This window comes from Antechinus flavipes, chromosome 1, assembly GCF_016432865.1.
Source record: "Antechinus flavipes isolate AdamAnt ecotype Samford, QLD, Australia chromosome 1, AdamAnt_v2, whole genome shotgun sequence".
Lineage (NCBI taxonomy): Eukaryota > Metazoa > Chordata > Mammalia > Dasyuromorphia > Dasyuridae > Antechinus > Antechinus flavipes.
The window spans coordinates 429,264,368-429,286,277 of record NC_067398.1 but is presented as its reverse complement, the minus strand read 5'-3'; the positions used below and the strand labels follow the sequence as shown (position 1 = coordinate 429,286,277).

General features: G+C 37.2%; 1 protein-coding gene across 1 annotated transcript in view; it reads right to left on the bottom strand.

The window, feature by feature from the left end:
- The window catches only part of PHLPP1 (PH domain and leucine rich repeat protein phosphatase 1), a 296,309-nt gene extending 274,792 nt beyond the window's left edge, over positions 1–21,517 (bottom strand). Inside the window, exon 1 of the mRNA XM_051969911.1 lies at positions 19,467–21,517. Coding sequence (XP_051825871.1) covers positions 19,467–21,240 — 1,774 coding nt within the window. The 5' untranslated portion in view covers positions 21,241–21,517. The remainder of the gene's footprint in view (positions 1–19,466) is intronic.
- Positions 21,518–21,910: the final 393 nt, after the last annotated feature.

Sequence of the window (21,910 nt, the reverse complement as noted above, 5' to 3'; positions counted from 1 at the left end):
CAATACTAAGCTAAAAGAATATAAACCTTCTGCTTGTAGAAAATAAATATGAATTGTCCTAACAAATTCCTATGTAGATATTTTTTTTTTAATCTAGAAGGATGAGAAAGGAGACTTTTTTTTTTAAATCCACCACCTGATTTTTAAAAGATGTTCTTTGTTTTTAAACAATCCCCACCAAAATAAATTTTTTAAAAATCTGTGACAGATACTAAAATGCCTCTATCATTAAGTAAAGGTCTACAGAGGACTTCTCCATTAGATCCTCCTCTGGAGCTTCCTCATGATGAGGCACAGAGGGTACTTGGCTTCTCAAACGCTATATATATATATATATATATATATATATATATATATAGAGAGAGAGAGAGAGAGAGAGAGAGAGAGAGAGAGAGAGAGAGAGAGAGAGAGAGAGAGATAAAAGGAAAAGCTACAAGCTTTTCCAGGTCCTATACACTGGAAAGAACTGTAAAAACTGGCTCATCAAAGGCCTATCTAGGGACAACCCTAGCTAAATGGAGAGGGTTTTGATCTCCAGATTGGCCACAGGATGATGAATATTTAAGCCACAAGAATTTCCTAAAATCATCTAAGCTATAGAAGAAATATGGATCTATATTAATAGAGTATCTAAACCTTTGAAATAGATTCTTGAAGAAGAAGAAGAATAGAAATAGCTGTCCCTTCTAGTTTAAATAGCACTTTGAGGAGTACACAACTACACAAGAGTTATACTCATTTTGCAAATAAAGAAACTGTTGAAGTTCAGAATAAATACAGTGACCACTGTCCCAAGGTCAGTTAAGTGTTTTCTTGACTGGATTTGAGCCCACCTTCCTGACTTCAAATCTTGTACTCTTTCCAATATATTATTAGTGCATTTAACAATGTTTAATTCAAAATTTTAACTGGAACCATTTAATCCCAAATAGTTAGTCCACAATAAACTTGTATCCAGTAAACCATAATGAATTATTCTGTATAAATGACACTTCCTCAACCACAGCTTGTCATTTTCATTTGGCACCAGTGTCAAATCATGGTGAACTGCATCTCTTTCATACACCCTGGTAAGTTCCATTAACATCTGTGCAGATTTAAATACAAGAACAGATGGTAGCATATAAACCAAAATGGTGAGGGTGTTGTTTTTCCTTCCCAAATGATCTCATATAAAACTGGTACTAGAACCCTGTTACAGACCAGAACTTCTCATTCTAGAAATAAAAGCTCATTTTTATTATTTATTTTTGATAGATTACTTAGCTACTCTATAGCTAGGAAGCAGCAGGAGATAATCACGTTATGGCAGTTTCATCCTACTGCCAGTCTCAGAAATATAATAATAAAACTTAACTTGGACACACCATCTGGATTTGGGGGTGGGGTGGGAATATTATTTGCAATATCCAAATAAGTTTTTTTTAATCTTTTTTATTTCTCGGGTATGAAATATAAAGTTCTCATAAAAAGGAAATGCTCAAGACAACTTAAGGGACAGGTACGTTAGTACACTTCCCTCTTCTTCCTTTCCACTCTCTAATAGCCCCCTCCCCCCACCCCCCCAGCCTCTGGTAAAAGAATCTGAGGAATTTTAATTTAACATTGGGCTAATATACTCTGGAAATTTTATAGAAAGTCATGAAAACAAATCTTTCAAGATCAGATGATAAGGGATCATAGATTTAGAAAGGTAGAGAGGGACTTTTCAGGTCATCTATAATCCAGCTCTCTCATTTTGGAGATGAGATGACAGTGGCCCATAAAATTGAACTGAATTGCTCCAGGTCACACGCATGAGACAAAAGTGAGGCAAGATTCTATTTCTCCTAACTCAATGCAATAATCATCCCATGTGCAACTGATTGTGCATATCTCATTTTACCCACTTTCCAGAAGCCTGAGATTCATAGAGCTAAACTGATGTGACCAAGTTCCCATAGATAGAAAGGATCAAAGGTGAAATTCAAATAGTTATGTCCCAATTCCAAGCCCACTTTTCTCTTTCTGTTTATAAGTACTATAGAAGAGGTGAAAAGAACAAACCTTTTAAAAAACCTTGTATAATCGTAAGTTTGATGTAGAATAGTTCTTACTTGTGTATTTTATATCTCAAAGCATAAAATTAGTTTAGCTATCTTAGTTTCATGAAGCTAAAAGATTTCATCCTGGTGATGGATTATTATTTCCACTTATGTAAGAAGTGATCACACCAATAATTTAATGATTTTGACAGTCATTTATAAATACCTGCTATATGTACTTGACTGTGTGCCAGGTAGGTCCTGTCAATACAAAGATGAAATAAAACAGTGTCTTCCCTCAAGAAACTTACATTCTAAGTTATGGTACATGAATACAATGGAATATTATTGTTCTTTAAGAAAGAATCGGCAGACTGCAACATATCTAACATATATAGGACTGCTTGCCATCTAGGGGAGGGGGTGGAAGGAGGGAGGGGAAAAATCGGAACAGAAACGAGTGCAAGGGATAATGTTGTAAAAAAATTACCCTGGCATGGATTCTGTCAATATAAAGTTATTATAAAATTAAATTAAATTTAAAAAAAAGAAAGAAAGAATTGGCAGAAGATGACAGAAAAGATAATGACAAATGTTAGAGGGGATGTGGGACACTGATACATTGTTGGTGGAGCTGTGAATGCATTCTGGAGAGCAATTTGGAACTATGCTCAAAAAGTTATCAAACTGAGCATACCCTTTGATCCAGCAGTGTTTCTACTGGGCTTATACCCCAAAGAGATCATAAAGGAGGGAAAGGAACCTGTATGTGCAAGAATGTTTGTGGCAGCCTTTTTGTAGTGGCTAGAAGCTGGAAACTGAGTGGATACCCATCAATTGGAGAATGGCTGAATAAGTTATGGTATATGAATGTTATGGAATAGTATTGTTCTATAAGAAACGACCAGCAGGATGATTTCACAGAGGCCTAGAGAGACTTACATGAACTGATGCTGAATGAAATAAGCGGAACCAGGAGATCATTATAGACGGCAACAACAAGACTATATGATCATAGGATATACTGCAACATATCTAACATATAGGGCTGCTTGCCATCTAGGGGAGGGGGTGGAGGGAGGGAGGGGAAAAATCAGAACAGAAGCGAGTGCAAGGGATAATGTTGTAAAAAATTACCCTGGCATGGATTCTGTCAATATAAAGTTATTATAAAATAAAATAAAATATATATTAAAAAAAAGACTATATGATCATCAATTCTGATAGATGTGGCTGTCTTCAACAATGAGTTGATTCAAATTAGTTCCACTTGTGCAGTGACAAAGAGAGCCATCTACACCCAGAGAGAAAATCATGGGAACAGACTATAGAACACAAAAAAGCATTCTCACTCTCTGTCTTGTTATTTGTTTGCATTTTGTTTTCTTTCTCAGTTTTTCTTTGTCTTCTTTCTTGATCTGATTTTTCTTGCACAACAAGATAACTGTATAAATATGTATACATATATTGGATCTAACATGTATTTCAACATATTTAACATGTATTGGACTACCCACCAGTTAGGGGAGAGGGTGAGGAGAAGGAGGGGAAAATTTGCAACAAAAGGTTATGCAAGGGTCAATGTTGGAAAAATTACCCATGCATATGCCTTGTAAATAAAAAGCTTTAATAAAAAAAATTTTAAATAAAAATAAATTTTAAAAAATATATAACATAAAATAAAGAAACAATTAGCAGGATGATTTCATAGAGGCCTGGAGAGACTTCCAGGAACTGATGATGAGTGAAGTGAGTAGAACCAAGAGAACACTACACAGCAACAAGATTATGTGATGATCAACTGTGATTATCTTGGCTCTATTCAACAATGAAGGGATTCGGCCAATTCCAATAGACTTATGATGGAGTCATTTGCATCCAGAGAGAGAACTATGGGACTAAATGTGAATCACAACATAGTATTTTCACCTTTTGTTGTTGTTGTTTGCTTGCTTTTCTTTTCTTTCTTATTTTTTGCTTTTGTGCATGATAAATATGGAAATTTAGAAGAATTGCACATATTTAACCTGTATTAAGTTACTTCTTGTCTAAGGGTAGGCAAAGGAAGGAAGAAAAATTTGGAACACAAGGTTTTATAAGGGTAAATGTATCTTTGCATGTATTTTGAAAACAAAAATCTATTATTAAAAAAAATTTTTTTTAAGAAGCTTATATTCTAAGAGGGAGATTCCCACTCTATCACAAAAGCTAAGGAACTTAAGCATAGATTTCACAAAAGACTAATAGATATAATAAATCTTTTATTATGGCCTAGATATTTGGTTATTTTTGTTTTGTTTTTTGGGGTTAATGTTGTTTTAGGGGGGAAGGGACAGGGACATCAAATACAACAGGTATTTGGGGAAGCATAGGAAACATGGAGCAGTGAAAGAAGGGACACGAGTTGAACTTGGATCCCAGCTAGTCTGGGCTTCTGATCATGACAAGAGGAAAAAGAATAAAGGAGGAATGGAATCAGTATTGGTCCTTTGGAGTAGCTGCCATGTCCAACTACTCCCCTTCTTCTAAGAGATAGCAGATAACTAGGCAGTTCACTGAAACAATCTTAAAGTATAACTTCAAGGAAAAAAGAAGGAGCCTCTTTTTTCAGAAGCACGTAGTTGGTTTCCCATCTTAGATTATATGTAAGCAAGGAAGCTCTAAGTCAACATTGGCCAGGGGAGAGTCAAACGAATTAGATTGGAAGTAGGAGTATGGAAGTATGGAAGTGTTGCCAAAAAAGCTAAAGCAGAGAAAAAGGGGTGAAGAGGTGAGTGCTCTGTGGTCAAAGCAAAGGCATCCACCATACCCAATGGATTCCAGAGATTCAGACAATAGGAATTCAGACTTTTTGGACTACCAGAGGGAATAACAAAAAATACACAAATAAGTATAATAAAAGTGCCATTTATAGTATAACAAATATACAGGAGGGGTCCAAAACAAGCAGCATGGGAAACCTGAGGTGAAAAAAAAAATGAGGTAACATTGGGAACTCAGGAAAATTACAACAAGAGAATTACAAAAAATGGGGCTCAAAGAAGAAAAAAATTTCAAAAGACAGTCACAGAATAACAATGCAAAATGATATTGGTTATCTAGTTCTGGTGTATGTATTTCTAGATATGCTAGAAACCTCAAAAGTATAACAAGAATAGATTCATCTAAGTAACAAGAAAACATGGTAGAATAATATTTCTGTTCCTTTTTAAGTTTCACTGTATAAAAATTAAGGGTCAATCCCAAAAACAAAGAGATTAAAAACTCTTAAAGTTCCAAACCCCAAATTAGCCCAATATGCACCTTGTGGTCATTTAATAAAAGTTATTTTACCATAGGCTTTTATGTTAAAAAAAAAAAAAAAAACCACAGTCATTCTATTTGGTTGCCAAATCCTCTTTCTGGCTTTCATATCTTACATTATCCTTTAATAAATGTCTTTTTAATGTGCTTATTGTTTGTTGAATTGAAGCTGAACATCTTATCCCTTTTCTCTAGCATTAGGATTAAATTTCTCAATTCTCACTTCTTAGTTCATAAAAGTAGTAGAGCAAACTAAGAAGTAATGCGAAGGAAGCTGGATTGGGAATCAAGACCTGGGATGAGTTCCAATTCAACCACTTCCAAGTCACATGACCTCAAGCAAGTCACTTTAATTTCTTCCTTTTGACCCAAATTCATTATCCATAAAGTGGAAATATGACTTGGATTACTTATATCAGAGGGTAGCAATGAAAGTCAAAGGAAATGAAATGCTATATAAACCTCAATTTTAATCCCAGTCTAAGAGGAAGTGATTATTAAAGATTCAAGATAACAGAAGAAACGCAAAAGACATTCAACCAGGGAGTTAATACTTTTTTCTGGTTAGAATCAAAAGATCATAGAAGCCTACAGAAAACAACAGCCTCAGACCTAAATCTGATCCTTTAATAGACAAGGAAACTGAAGCTTGAAGAAGTTGTAACTCCACCAAGGTCATACAGATAATAAATAAAATTAAAATTTTAATCCAAATTATCAAACTCCAAATCCAATATTCCACTATGCTATGCTGCCTCAAAAAGTCAATAAATGGTCCAACACTAAACTTTCTTAAAATTAATTTCTTTTCATTTAAGAAGCATTTTCAAAAAAAAAAAAAAAAAAAAAAAGCAGCAGCATTTTCCTCTTCTTCCACACACACACACACACACACACACACACACACACACACACAAGAACAAAAAATAAAATAAAATAAAATAAATCCTAATAACAAAGATATACAAAACAAATTTACACACTGGCCTGTCAAAACATGTATATTGCCTTCTATTTCTGAATCTATTATCTCTATGTCAAGAGGTGAGTAAGCATTCTTTTACATTGGGCCTCTGGAATTATGGTTAATCATTGTGTTTAAGGTGGTCCCAACATTAGAACTTTTCACAAGGAAAAAAAAAAAAAGGAATGAAAAGAAAGATGAATAGCCAAAGTGGATTCCAAAAGAAGCTCTGAGAGGAAAGAAGGACTTCTCATCAAGATAATAGCCTACTCGTAATATAAAGGAAGACAAATAAAATAAGTCACAATTAAAAAGTATAGAAGAGCCTTTGAGGAAATTCACTGATAAAATAAGGAGACACTAAAAGAAAAAATAATAATAAGAATGGGTAAAGGAAGGCAGCTAGATGACACAGTGGTTAGTCAGGAGGACCTGAGTTCAAATCTGGTCTCAGACACGTAACACTTCCTAGCTCTTGTGACCCTAAGCAAGTCACTTAACCCCAACTGCCTCAGCATTTAAAAAAAAAAAAAAAAAAGGAAAAGTTTTTTGTTTGTCTGTTTATCTGTAGGAGAACTGAGAAAGTCTGCAGGCAGAATGAAAGAAACTAGTAAAATAGAAAAATTAAAGATGAAAGAGAGAGGAGGCAGAACTTCCAGGAAAAGATACCAGAAAAGTGAGGAGACATTGAATAAGACATTGGAAAAGGAGAAGAAAACATTTCTTACTCTGACACAGGAAAGAAATTTTAGGACAGGAAAAAAAAAAGATACCTGAAGAAATCCAAGTATAAATTCATAATTAAAGGCAACAAAATTTATTCTTAAGCGTGAAAAGGGCAGAAGTACAGTTGAGAGAATAGTTATAAAAAAGTTTTAGAGCAGCCACAATGGAAAAAAAAAGAAGAGAGAGAGAATGAGTAAGGTACAAATGGATTGTTGAGATACAAGGAAGAGCCCAATTTTCAAATCCGAAGGTATGAATTTTTAGAGGATATAACCATCACAGTTTTATGATCTGCCCTAGCAACATTCCAGCACCCCACAGTCAGGGAATAGAAAAGCACATGGTCAAGAATTCAAACTGACCATGAGCAGTTCCACGGTGGGTAGGAACCCAAGAGAAAGAAAGAGATTAATGAATAGAGAGGTGTATAGATGAGGTCAGAGTAGTTTCCTTCACTAGCACTGGAAGAGTAGTTGGGATGAAGGTAGTTATGGTCAGAGAAGGGAATTAAGTTCACTTTAAAAAGCATACCTACTATTTACTAAGCACTAGACTAAGAAATCTCAAGATAAAAACACAAAAATTCCAAGAACTTGAACCAAGAAAGTGATTCAACATATGTACAAATAGGTAAATACAAAAATGGTATAGGAGAGTATTAACAACTTGGTGGGAAAAGTAAAACATGAAACATTAAAAACAAAAAATTGAAACTAGGCCTCTTTTTTCCATTTTTCTGTACTATTGAGAATACAAAATGAAACAATATGAAATAAGTCTGAAAAGATAAGCTGGACCCAAACTGTGAAAAGTTCTAAGTACCAAACAGAAGAGTTTCTATTTCATACTAGAGATAAGAGAGAGTCACTAAAGATTCTTGAACAGTGGAGTGTGTCACTGTCTGACCTGTAATTTAGAAAGATCATTTTGGAAGTTTTGTGGAAGGATACTTTGATGAGGGAAAAGACTGGAAAACAATTAGGAAGCAATTGCTTCCTAATTGAAGCAATTGTTACAGACAAGGAAGAGGTATTAGGTACTAGAGTATTGTCCTAAAAGTATAGGGAAGGAGAAAGACATTAGAAATATTGTGGAGCTAGAATAGATGAGGCTGGCAATTAATTCACATGTGAGTAAAGTGAGTAGTAAAGTAAAAGTGAGAGTTAGGAATTAGGAATAACATTAAAAGTGCAAAGGTATATACATCTGGAAGAATTGTGGTACCAGTAACAATAGGTTTAAAGGAGAATATAGGTTCTATTTTGACCATGGGGCGATTAAGGCATCTACAGGACACCTGTAGAGCTAACGATATAAAACACGCATATAAGTCTGAATTCAAGAAAGAAATAATGGCTTCATATATTGATTTAAAGTCATCTGCAAAAATGATGAATCCAAGCAAACTGACATTCTTAAAAGCACACACTTACAAAATAAAATAATTGCCATCTGCTGCTCCCCAGAAAGCAGGGATGGCAAGGGGCTAACTAGGGAATTTGAGAAGCAACACTGATCAAGAGGCCATGTGTTACCAATTATATAGCCCTGAGTCCCTTAATACTACATTCTATTAAAGTAGGTATGGCACTAACTCCTGCTTCCTGCTCTCTACCCCAATGCCATGAGACTGAGTAGCTCCCACAAACACTTCTAACTTCTTAAAGCATGAAGGGATTCTTCCAGGGTTACGAGTAGTTCCTTCTCCAGGCACAGTATACTCTGAGTAGCAGAGGTTATCAATCACAAAAATTTTATGTTTGGCATTCAAATCAAATATCTTATAAAGATGGAGTGGAGAGAGGACTGAAAAGGGTCCTTGAGTGTGGCACTTTAAACAAAGAACTCTTCCCTCTCTCTCCTTAGCCATGTCATAGGAGATTCACTAGAATTTGGTCATTAAAAGTCCAAAATTTTACCCCTAACAAGTCTCAAGGGAGATTTACAGCAATAGTTAATAACTGTTGTTGTTTTTAATGAAAATTAAATTGTCCTTACACTCCACAAATATAACCATTCCTCTCAATCTTTCAAAAATGGGAGGGAAGATAAAGGCAGGAGAAAGGAGTGACAAGGATAATTTTCCTCTGTATTTCTACATCTGAGTACACATTCTATATCCCATAAGCAATTAATTTTTATTTCCTTTGTATTTTTGTGTTTTCAAAGTTTCTTTTATCCTATGGAAAAAGAATGGTAAGCTGTGCAGAATTGATTGATTGAGTAAGTTATTTCTACACAACAAATACTATTTAGCTTAAGGTAAGAGATTAATTTGAAATTCAACCCAAGGTAAAAGGAAATGTCTCATACCCAACATACCTATTTATACTCACAGATGACTGACTAGTAAAAGTAAGAAGGTTCTTTTTTTAATCTTTCTTCTTTCTGTTCAGAGAAAAGGAATTTGGCTGCTAGTAGTTTTCACAGAGAAGACTTCTGAAATTTGGTATTGAACTGAAACACTAACAAAAACATGCTGAGCTGTTTTAATTGGTTTTTTTAATCACTGTAAAAGGTAAAACTGTAAATCTAACTGAAAGACTTAAATGTTACAAAATGTGTTGCTTTGAGAATATTCCTAATGTTTTTCTTAAAGCAAGAAAATAGAAAATTCCAAATATATATAATACCTCTGTGTGTGTGTGTGTGTCTATGTGTGTGTGTGTCTATGTATGTACACACTGAATTTGCTGTAAAACTTAGCTGAAAGTAAATGTTTTCATCTTAGGTTTCTTACCTTAAAAAAATAATACTAGAAGCTATTCCATTTTCTTTCTATCAAATATAATTTACATTTCAAAATACTAACTACACTCCCTCAGATTTTTCAAATATTGCCCCTCCTCTCAACAAACCATACACTACTAAAGTTCAAATCTCCCACAGGATGAGAGTATCATTAATGAAATGTAATTTCCCTCTGTGCAGTTAAAATGTCCATCTGTTCCATTAGAACATTAGAAGCCTTATACAATCTGTCAAAGTGATATGCAACCTCTTAAAAGCACTGGCCACACTGCAGAAGAAAGTGAACTGTCTTGAGCTGAAAGGAGCAGAGAAATGACCCAACATGTTAAGCATGTTCATCAATTTGTTTACAATCTTTTAATTTAACATGGTAAAAATAGCAAGAACTCTAACCAATACACAGAGACAAGATATACTAGAATGAGGAAATCCAATCCAATCCAATCTAGACACCACTTACTTTGCCAGTAGTCCTATGATGCTTAATGAGTATGCAAGAATGTCCATATCTGGTCCCACTACCCTGAGGACCAACTCAGGGGATTTGGCTCTTTGACCAGCTTTTAGCCCCAGGAACTAGGTTAGTAACATGGTATCAGCTGTCTCTCTTCCTAAACATTTCAACTATCCTGGTTTGACCAAGTGGAAAAAGACAAATGTACAAGTGACAGTAAGATATCATCTCTCTGAGTTGGGTAATCAAACTGCTCCTTTCTCCACCAAACAGGATGGTCCTTTAAAGATTTGCAACAAAGAATATAACCATATAACAAAAAAGACACTTTCCTCCCTTTAAGGAATTCCAAAATGAGGTCCAGAATGGACTGGCCAACCTCAAAAAAAAAGTTCTCTCAATGTTGCTTCAAAAGAAAAGTTCCTTGAAATTTATCTCCAATCATACAATACTTGAATGAGAAAAACACATTCCTATATAAAGAATTTCTCCTAGACAAGAACTAGCATGGCTACTTGATAAGCATTGTATGATTATATGTATAGTAAGCCATTTCCCTGCTCAGGACTGCAGTGTCCTCAACTATATATTAGATGGAATAGACGCTGTATATTACAATAAAAATACTTTACAAATACAGTTTATACTTTCCTTTATCTAGGTCTTCAAAAAGTGTCAGGTACTTCAGGAATATACATCCAATGTTTTAACATGTTAGGAAATAGAACAAGCATATGAATTAAAGTTTATCTGCACTGGTTACAGCTGAATTAGGTACAGGATTCAGTAAAGACAGAAACAGCAAGAACTGAACAAACCCCTCTTACTAACCTTCCTACAAAGGGGAAAAGGTAGGTGATTTAATTAATGAGATTTTGAATGAAATTTAGCAATTCCCAATTACCACACCCACAAAAATTGAGTAATTTGTTACTATCTGGTTAAGTATGTACATATGTGTTTATACATATATATGCTTTTAAAAATAAAAACAAAACATTGCACATGGTAAAAGTTCAAAATTTCTTATATGATCATCTTTCCTTTTCTTTATATCTTGAGATCTTTGTGACTGGCAATGATTGTTGAATTCACAATAAAAAAAGATTTTTTAATTACTTTACCCAAATTTGGTATTTCTAAGTACATTCATCATCTTGGCAATGGGTCTCTCTGAAATTTATCTGGGTTAGTCCTCAAACAGACATTTAGTGACCAAGGCCAAACTCCAGTTTGGTAGAACTTGCCAGATCTTGAGTTCCAAGGATTAACTCCACACCAAGGATTTGAATAGACTTAACACTTATATGCCATTAAAATAACTGGCTATTCAACTTTTTTTAAAGGGGACAGCTAGGTGGCAAAGTGGAAGAGTGCTAGCCCTGAAGTCAAGAAGACCTGAGTTAAATCTGACCTCAGGTACTTAATACTGTATTTAAGTATTAAATACTTATTTATTTAATATATATTAAATATAATATAAATATAATATAAACTGCAATATAAACTTTGCCACAAGTGGTTTAGTTTTTTTAAGATGTAGTTTCATAGAGTGAAATCACAGGATCATTTACCTTGAGATGGAAAGGACCTCAAAGAGCATCTTTTCTCTTTTTTAATTAAAGCTTTTTATTTTCAAAACATATGCATGGATAATTTTTCAACATTAACCCTTGCAAAACCTTGTATTTCAATTTTCTCCCCCCTTCCTTTACCCTCTCCCCTAAATGGCAATATATATTAAATATGGTAGAAATATATATTAAATACAATATATGCATACATATTTATATAATTACCTTGTTGCACAAAAAAAATCAAATCAAATAGGAAAAAAATGAGAAAGAAAATAAAATGCAAACAAATAACAAAAAGAGTGAAAATGCTATGTTGTGAACATGCTAGTCCCCACAGTCTCTCTCTGGGTGCAGATGGCTCTCTTCATGACAAGATCATTGGAACTGTCCTCAAAACATCTCACTGTTGAAAAGAGCCACTTCCATCAGAACTGATCATCATTTAATCTTGTTGCCACATACAATATCTCCTGGTTCTGCTCATTTCACTTAGCATTAGTTCATGTAAATCTCTCCAGGCCTCTCTGAAATCATCCTGCTGATCATTTCTTATAGAACAATAATATTCCATAACATTCATATACTATAACTTATTCAGCCATTCTCCAACCAATCGGCAGCCACTCAGTTTCCAGTTTCTTGCTATTACAAAAAGGACTGCCACTAATCCTCAGCTCTTATGGATAAGGAAACTAAGGCCAGGGAAGAGAAGCCAATAAGAAACGAGCCCATTGTGTTATGAACAAATTCAGTTTCCAAAGAACATGTAAAAATTTTTTTGGATTTTTTTAAAAAGCCAATTTTTATATACATAAATTTTTATGTAAACCAAAAAATAAAGAGCTTACTTTCTTGTTTGAAACTCTCGGTTCCAAAGATCTATTATGAAGAACCTTTGTATAGTGGGGAAAGAGCAGTAGTTGGACCAAGAAAGCTCAAATCTCAGCTCTACCACTTTAAATAACTGGTTTCTGGTGCATATCACTCAAAGATCATGAGACTCATTTTTCTTACCTATAAAATGTCACTACCACATAGGGCAGCTATGAGTGTAAAATATATTAAAAGTCACTTCTACAGAGGATGTTTTCACTATTATTGCAGCTTTAACAGCCAAATGGGATGTTTAAGACTTAGCAGCTTGTGCTGGCAATTTTTTAGAAAACTGAAGAAAGTGAATAGAGATGATCTGAGACAAACTATGAAGAAAAAAGAGAAAGAGGGTAAGGGGAAAGTCTCTGTTGTATTATGTTATGAAGACACATTACAAAGAAGATTATATAAGGAGTCTGGAAACTGTTCAGAGTAAAAGTTGGAAAGAGACTGAACACATTACTTATTTTTCTGTCATGGTCAGAAAAAAGTGAAGAAAAGAAGAGGAAAGAGGTTTCTTTTTTCATGGGAACTCTTTTAACCTTTATCTTGAAAAAAAGGTGAAGAGATTCTTATGAAAAAACTGATATCTAAAATGAACTAAATTTGTGGGACTATATTTTCAGAAATAAGAAGTCATTTTCACATTATGGTAGTAGTATGACATGGTTCTGTGATTTAGCTGTGATCTTTCCCACAACTTGACAATTATAAATAATTATTTACATCTTTATTATATTATTGACTTTAGTGCTAACAAATTATATATATTTGGCAATATTAATTAATATATCTAGATATGAATTAACTACTATTGGGAAAGATAGTAACTCCAGTTCATTAAACAAATAATATCTGATGAACTGATGGGGACACTGAGTATTTTGCTTTGCACCTAATTTAATTTAGTATTATTACAAGGCAAGATTAACCTCGGGGGTATAAACCTTTCTACATGCAGCAACATAAGATATATTAGACATCCTATAAACTTTTTCTACCCAACTTCAGCCCAATACAATACATTACACAATAGAGACTTAAAAAGTGTTTGTTCAATGATTATTATCTTTAGAATTGAATTAAAATGGGAAAGAGCTCTGCATTTAGATTTAGGTTCAATTACTAGCCTGTTATCTGCTAATGGCCAGAATGACTTTAGAAAATATGCTTTAATTCCCTGCATATGGTTCTTTCATCTATCAAATAAAGGGGAATGGACAAATGACTTCTGAGATCCCTTTCAGTTCTCAAATCTACAAATATAGTTTAGAAAATGCTTTCTTCACAATGCTGAGACAGATCAAATCAAGGCTTTGAATTGTTTCAAACACCTGATTTTACTATAGCTGGACTGTGACAGACAGATACAAACACAAATGGCAAAACATCTTTGGAGTATTAAAAAAAAATGCATAAACCAAGGAAAATATGCCTCTTCACCTGTTTACAGACCTGAAGTTTTAGTACTTATTTCTTCAGATTGGGTTTACCTTTGGTATGCTAAAAAAGCAAAAAAAAGGAATATGAAACCAAAGGTGCTCTACAATGTTAATCCAACTACTTCAAATTGAAAACCTCTTCATTACAGGGGATATTATTAGTACCATGCCACATGAATATGATTAAAGAGAGGAAGACGTTTCCCTTTAAAAAAAAAAAAAAAAAAAAAAAAAAAGGCCTTCTTTTCCCACCGATTCATAGGCCGCTTTAGACATTTTTATGTCATCTATTTCTCCCTCTTGAAATGCTAGCCCCTTTTAAATGAATTGTTTTTCTATTGGGTGACTTTAGGATTCCTCAGATTTCACAGAACAATTAAGCTCTTTCTCCTGTCCAGCTAGAATGTTCGATGCTGGAACATAGCAAAATCATTCATCTAAGATACTTCATTTGACAGAACTCATTAATTCATTTCAAATCCAGAGCAAGAGATGTCTCTGAAAAAATAAAATAAAATCACCTGTTCTAAGAAAATTTTGCCCATTTTCTTAAGGGCTGCTCACTCAAAAATCCACTTATTCCTCCCACCCAGGAGAAACAAATGTGAAACAAACATACTAATACTAGGTGGCACCTCTGAATCTTCTGTCATGGGGAACTGGCTGTTTAAAAAAAAAAAATTACAGCTTCAATGATATAAACACTGTAGGGTAAAAATTCACACAAAAACTATCATTCAGTTCTTAACAAATTTTAACAACTGCGTGGTTTTGTAGGAACAGCTCTGGCTAGGAAATTAGAGTTCAAGATTCAAGACCTGGCTCAGCAATAACTTTGTTATAATCTTAGACAAATCTCATCATCTCTTTCTAGATCTCAACCTCCTCATCTATAAAACTAAGAGAACTAATGCAAATGATCTCAAAGCTCTCTTTTAGCTCTAATATCCCATCATTTCACCACATTAACAATAAAGGACTACAAATCTTCTCTGGATAAACCTTTCTCTCTCCCATAATTTTTACATAACACAAGTTTTTCATTGTAGATGATTTCAGTTACCTTATCATAAATAATACTGTTCTCCTAATTGTAGCTGAATTGTTGCCACATCCTAAAGTTAATGGTTAAATAACCTCACTTAGATCCACATAAATATTGCCTAATTTTCAAATGTAGTACGCTATTTCTTATCAACACAAAGTTTAATACCTCAAGAATCTTCTCAGGGTGAATATTCTCTCCACTGAAGCAGATCAAGGCACCCTTACAACTTTAGTACAAGATTTTTCATAAGTTGTGGTAGCCCCAAAATTCATCACCCTTAAGCCAACATGGAACTTCCTGGGCTTAGCTCAGCTGGCAGTGAGACAACAAAGGCAAGTCACTAAGCCCACAATCAAAAGCTTTTCCAATTTGGTAGGACCTGCTAGAGCTTTTGCTAACAGTGCCTTAGAGAATTCAAGGTCATAACCATAGAAGGGTCAAGTACAGGAAGGCTTTAGTTTGGCAGAGCTAAACAACAAAGTTTAACAAATGCAGGCCTACTTTAACAAGAGACTGAAAAACTTAAATTCTTCACACTACCTAAAATCTCAAGATGACTGTATTCACTGTCTGTAATGTCTATTATATTTGTTCCCTTGAATAATCATTTTTACATGTTAAAAAGTTGCATTATAAAGATGAGCACTTGTGACTATAACTTCACTATGTTGCAAGCAAAATTAGCAAATTTTCTGAACATTTTAAATTTAGTGAATAATTCAAATGTTGAAAAAATATAAAATCGAGGAAGATTCAGTTAGAAGATTCGATTGCAAATTGAAACACCTGTGTTCTATTCTCAGCTCTGCTATGGACATATAATCTCAGACAAATTAGTTAAGTCTCTCTAAGCATGAGTTTCTTCATCTCTAAAAAAAGGAATGATACCCTTCCTCCTAGTTCACAGAGTTTTGTTAGAATAAATGAGAACATGTTTCTAACTAAGACTTTGTATGTAAGGACAACAAAATCAAATGCTATCACTTTTATAATATGAAATCATGGTGGTAAAGAAACAGACAGAATGCATTTTTGCAAAGATGCATTCAAACTCTTTGTTCTTAAAATTTAAAAAGTATTCTCAATACTAGTATCACATTCATTATCCAACAAAAAAAATTTTAAAATGTACAAAAGTACTGTAATTATAGTAATAGGAACTTGATAGTCAATATTACAGCTTAATGATAAAAAACACCTTCTAGGTTTTAATGTATCTGGTGCAAGATTTTATAATTTCCAGAAAGGGGAAGAGAGGAAACAGGAGAGGTAAAGATATTCACTTCAGAGCAATCCCAATGAGTCATACATCAAAATGCCTGGTACAATCGTTATACACAATGGATGGGTTGTCAACATCATTTCTCCTTGTTAAAACTTGAATTGAAATAGCTGGAATTTGGCTTTGAAAATTCAGTAGAAAGGAGCTCTATTCTTAAAAAAAAAAAAAAAAAAAAAAGGCTTAATACTATGCCACTATTTCTTTAATAGGCTCTTGGTTCTAGTTGCTACAGCACTCTAATCACTTAACATTTATGCTTCCATAAGTTATGCGAATCAATTTACGGAGAATTTTGTGTTATGTATGATAATTCTCTTTCAGGAAAATTTTAACTTGATTTTTAAAGGTAATCAAATTTTAAAACATCTTCTACAATGACCAGATAATACCTCAACAGCTTTTACATAAAAGTAGTTTCAGATGAAAAAACTGTTACATTAAAAGACTGTTAATTTTTAAATCAATTTAAAGAATTGCTGCTTAATAGGTATAACTAAGTTTTCATGAACAATACTATAATTAAATATATGGGCTTCAAAACTACTTTAGGAATTAAATTTTTCCAATCAATATTTAAATTAAGATCCTAAAATCGTTTTTCCCTGATATTGAAGAATAGCCTATGTCAGTTTATGTAAAGCAACATAAAAAAAATAATTTAATTAGATTTTCCAAGAGAAAATTCTCAAGGAATATTAAAAATTAGATTTCTTTTAAAAGATAAGTTGAATTTAAATAGGGATTTTTTTCAATGGTTGCAGGTTCTTCTTTCTTTAATCCCAACTACATAAACAGAAGGATAACAAGCTATTTAACCATGAAGTATAAAATTAAATTATAGAGAATATTTTAGCAACAGCAACTCTTTGCAAAGGAAATTATTCAGAACAAACACTGAAATTGGCCTGTTTATATCTCTGCAGGAAAGAATCTTGTAACTATGTGCTAAAGCTTCCTCAAAACATGGAGCTGAGGGTCACCCCTACTATGAGCTCACTTTTTGGTAAAATCTTTTTATTTTTCAACAACTTAGACCAAGCTCATACTAAATTATTATCTGTAACAAGTGTTATTTAACAATCCTAGTTATTTCATTTCATAATTTTTTGATTCAAAGTAATTCTGATTTAAGAGGAGAAAATGTAACAAGAAACAAAAGATTTATGAAAAATCTGACAACTCCTTCATCTGACCCTTAATGACTGGCCCCAAATTTATGCTTTGATGTAGGGTGGTGACATCAGTGTTAAGCAGTATTAATTAGTATTAATATTTTCAATGAGGAACAAGTAAGGTGAAACTTTTACAAAATTTTGACAAAGCAGTGGTGCTAAATGAAACACATAAAATAAAAAATGCAAATATCCCTTATGATTTAGAGACATTTGTTCATTACATTTATTTTGATCATCAGACTAACCTAAAATACAGAATACCATTAGACATGTTTTTGCTCTAATGGTAATTTTTAATGCTTTGATAGAATAATGATATTTTAGTATTCTAAAAAAGACAGAAAAAGAGATGGAACTGTTGCCTAGGTCAATTAAAAAAAAAAAATCTCCCAGTTTCTAATCTATATAGAACTTCAAAAGCTTAACATTTTAGCTCAGATATCTATCAAACTTAGATTAAAATATTTAATCAATTAAACGATTAAGACATTAGCTATATTTTCTTTTTTAAAGTCAAGTCTAAGAAAAATAATGAATAGTTTTAGAAAAACTTTAATGAAACTCAATAGAAGAGCATCTCTCTGGTTTGGCCAGTGATGAAACTTCATGAAATAAACTTTTTGCCAAGTGATCACACGAATCAATAAATACCAGCTAGGGGATATCAAAATTCTTGCAAATTTTAATATTTAAAGAATAAGAAGATAGCTAAAAATTATGGAACTACACGTCATACATTTGAGCTATTCATATGCTTTTGTTATTCTGTACCTGGAAAAGTAGTGGTAGGAAAGTTGGCAGGAAATCTTTTATGCTTTAGCTACCATACATTATAATGTAACTTCTCACTCAAAAACCATCCCTTAGAATAGAGAAAAGAAAAGATGTAAAAGGTTTATATATAAACCACAAAATGTCAACTAAAATGCTGTGTTCACCCCTTCCAAAAGTCAGCATCTCCCCCAAGCTCTCGTTAGCTGAAAAAGCAACAGCAATGAACTTGGGACTGCAGAATAGAAAGAGGGTTTCACAACATTGAAAAGAGAACCAGGTATATCGGCTACTCATACCTTCTTGTGATTCAAATATGACCTGCCTACTAAGAAAGTCCAACCCTATGTTGGAGTTAGAAAGGACAATTTCAAGTCAGTTCTTCTCAGGATTAAAACCACAAAACAAGAAACAGGAAGAAACAGCTGGACTAATTTTAAACAGCAGGATCAAACCTGAAATAGTAGTACAAGGAAGAAGGTGAAAAAAAAAAAAAAAAAACAACGAAGAACATGTCAACAAAAGGTGTTCAGGAGAGCAAAATAAAATATATTGAAGTTAATTAGGGATGTTATGGGCTTAGGAAAGTAAAATAAAAATCAGTTCACAAACATTTGTTATTATTTTCTATAAAATGAAAATTATGCACGATAAAGGAGAGTTTCTTGAAATCAAAAACTGTCTCATACCCATAAACCAATCAGAAACTAAGAGTCTAGATCGAGCTTCCTAAACCTTAAACACACTGTAGCATCTTAATACGGTTACCTAATGTGGCATACCTATTTCAATGATTTAAGACAACCCCGGCCCCGACCCTCAGTACTTTGATTAGAATCTTAAAGATTAAAAAATTGTTCATTTTAAGATTAAATAGTTTTAAGGAAGCATAGATGAAAACACACAAGGTGTTTTGTTACATTTACCTTTAAATAAATTGATACACTCAAGGTGAGGAGATGGGGGGGTGGAGGCATTTTCTTCTCCAGAAAAATAAGTTCACACCTAATACCAAAGGAGATTTGTCTTCTTCTCTTGAGGTAGCTGACCTCAAGGAGCAGGGTCCTTTCTCTTACCTGCATAGAAGCGGATGAGACACCCGATCTCCGAATCCATGCCCTCTTCCTGCACCCTCCATAACTCCCTAAATCCCAGTTGAAAGAGGTAGTCATTTTGAATCTGCAGTGGCTTTTCGTGTGCCTCCAGCCGACGGGTTGTCTCTCCATGAAACTGCACGTACAAGGTGGGCATCGGGGCGGTCTTGTCCGCAGCTCCTCCGTACCCAGGCGGCAATAGCTTGAGCTCCCCACTTACTCCTCCTGCAATCGCCTTCTCCAGAGGCTCATCCTGGAAGACCCTACCCCGGCTGTCCACCCCCTTCGGGGCTTTCGGTGGCGACTCTGCTGGGGCAGCAAGGGAAGGAGGAGGAAGTGGCGGGAAATCACCGGACTCTTCTGCCACCGGCCCACCCGTCCGAGACGCAGCTGAGCCGCTCGGGTGATGGGCGAGGCCCGACCCCTCCGTCAAAGTCTGGACAGGGGCAAGAGCAGGGACTGGGGTGGAATCGGCCTCCAGCTCCTCCGAAGAGGAGGAGCTGCCGCCGCCGCTGCTGTAGGGGTCCAGCCGATCCGACACGCTCTCGGCGCTGGGACTCAGGCTGAAACTCTCCGTGTCTGAGGCCGGGCCTCCCACCACGCCATCCACTGGCCGCAGATCACCCAGCAGGGAACCGGGGACTCCTGCGTACAAATCTCCGGGGCTGAAGTCCGAAGGCGCAGGGCTGCCGTGGGTCAGGCACCCCACAAGTCTCCCCACCCCATCGCTTCGGAGCGGTAGATCCCCTGGGGGCGTGCGCGGCTTCCCTCGGACGGCGGGATCCCCCAGCCCGTTCTTCCTCGGCTGCAGATCTCTCGGCTCATAGTCTGGCGCTGTCAAACTGAGCCGGGAACCAGAGGCCTCAGGGTTCCGAGCCACCTGCTCCCCGCAACTGCCGGAGGGGATGCCCCCGTGACCGGCCGTCGGGGCGTCTGCAGCAGATTCCACCCACGATGGTTGGGGCTGAGAAGCCGGCGAGGACCCCCGGCCCAGAACCTTCATCACTAAGCCACCGCCGCCTTTGTGCCCCAGCTGCAGCAGGCGAGCCGCTACCTCGCCGGCCGTAGTGTCCAGCGTGCAGAGCACCGGGCGCAGGTAAGTCGAGGCCATGTGGCGGTCGAAGACGTGCACGCAGCCCCGCTGCAGCTGGTGCCTCACCCAGTCCCGGTCGGACGGCTGCAGCTGCATCATCTGTCGATGCTTCAGCAGCAGTGTCTTCCTATCCAGGCTCCGGGTGCACAGCGACGCCGAGGCCGAGCAAGAAGCGGCCAGGCTGGCAGCGCTGGAGGAATGGGAGGCGGCAGCGGCCGAGGAAGAAGAGGACGACGACGACGTGGTGGTGGCGGCGGCGGACAGATTCCTCTTCAGCCGCCCCCTCCGGAGGAGCAGGGAGTTAGCGCTGTTGCCCGCCCCGGGAGCCGGGGGAGCCCCGTTGGCCGCGAGTAGGGGCGCTCCTCTCCTCCTCCTCCGCACGGTGCCCCCGGCTTTGCCCGGCAGCGGCCCGGCGGGGGCCTCCTCTCCAGCTCCGCCACTCGGGAGGAACTGCATGTTCGGGGTCCCCGAGGGCAGGGGATTCTCTGGGCTCCGGCCGCCACTCCCCGCCGCTGCCGCTGCCGCCGCAGCCAAAGCTGCTGCTGCCGCCGCCGCCGCCGCCGCCGCCGCCGCCGCTGCCGCCGCCGGAGCCGGAGCCGGAGCCCGATCCTCCCTGCTGGTCTCTGGGAGTCGCTGCACCGTGGCCGCGGCGGCGGGCTCCATTGCAGTGGAGCTGTGCGTCTCTCCCCCCCCCCCCCCCCAACTCCCGAGCGAAGAGAAGGGAGCGGGAGGAGGTGAAGCGAAGGTGGGAGAGGGCGGCGGCGGCGGCGGCGGAGGAGGAGGAGGAACCGGGAAGGAGAAGCCAATGGCGTTCGGGGCTGCCGTTCCAGGGGATTATGTGGCAATTCGGAGCATTCCGTCGGTGTCTCGGGGTTCCATCCCGCGCACCCGCCTCACAGCCACCGCCTCCTCGCCTCCTCGCCTCCTCCCCCTCCTCCTTCTTCTCCTCCTTTTTCTCCTCCTCCTCCTCCTCCTCCTTCTCGAGCACCCAGGCCTCTAGCCACGCCTCCTCCCCCCACCTTCCCGGGCGAACCAGCAGGCCAGAAGAAGCGCTCATTGAATATTAATGGAGCTTTAGTCCAGGGAGGGTGGACCGCGGGAGGAAGCGAGGGGAGGGGAGTTCAATGCCGGTTCATGAATATGCATCTTTGACATGACGGCATTCCACGGCGAGATGGGGCGGGGAATGGGGAGGGTCCGAGAGAGACCGTGGAGAGAGGTGGGGCTTCAGGGTAAACAAACGTGACGCGTGCGTACAGAGGCTGTTTCCTGGGAGGTTTCTCTCCGCCGCAACTACTGAGGAGGCGGCCAGGTGGGAAAAGGAGGAGGAGGA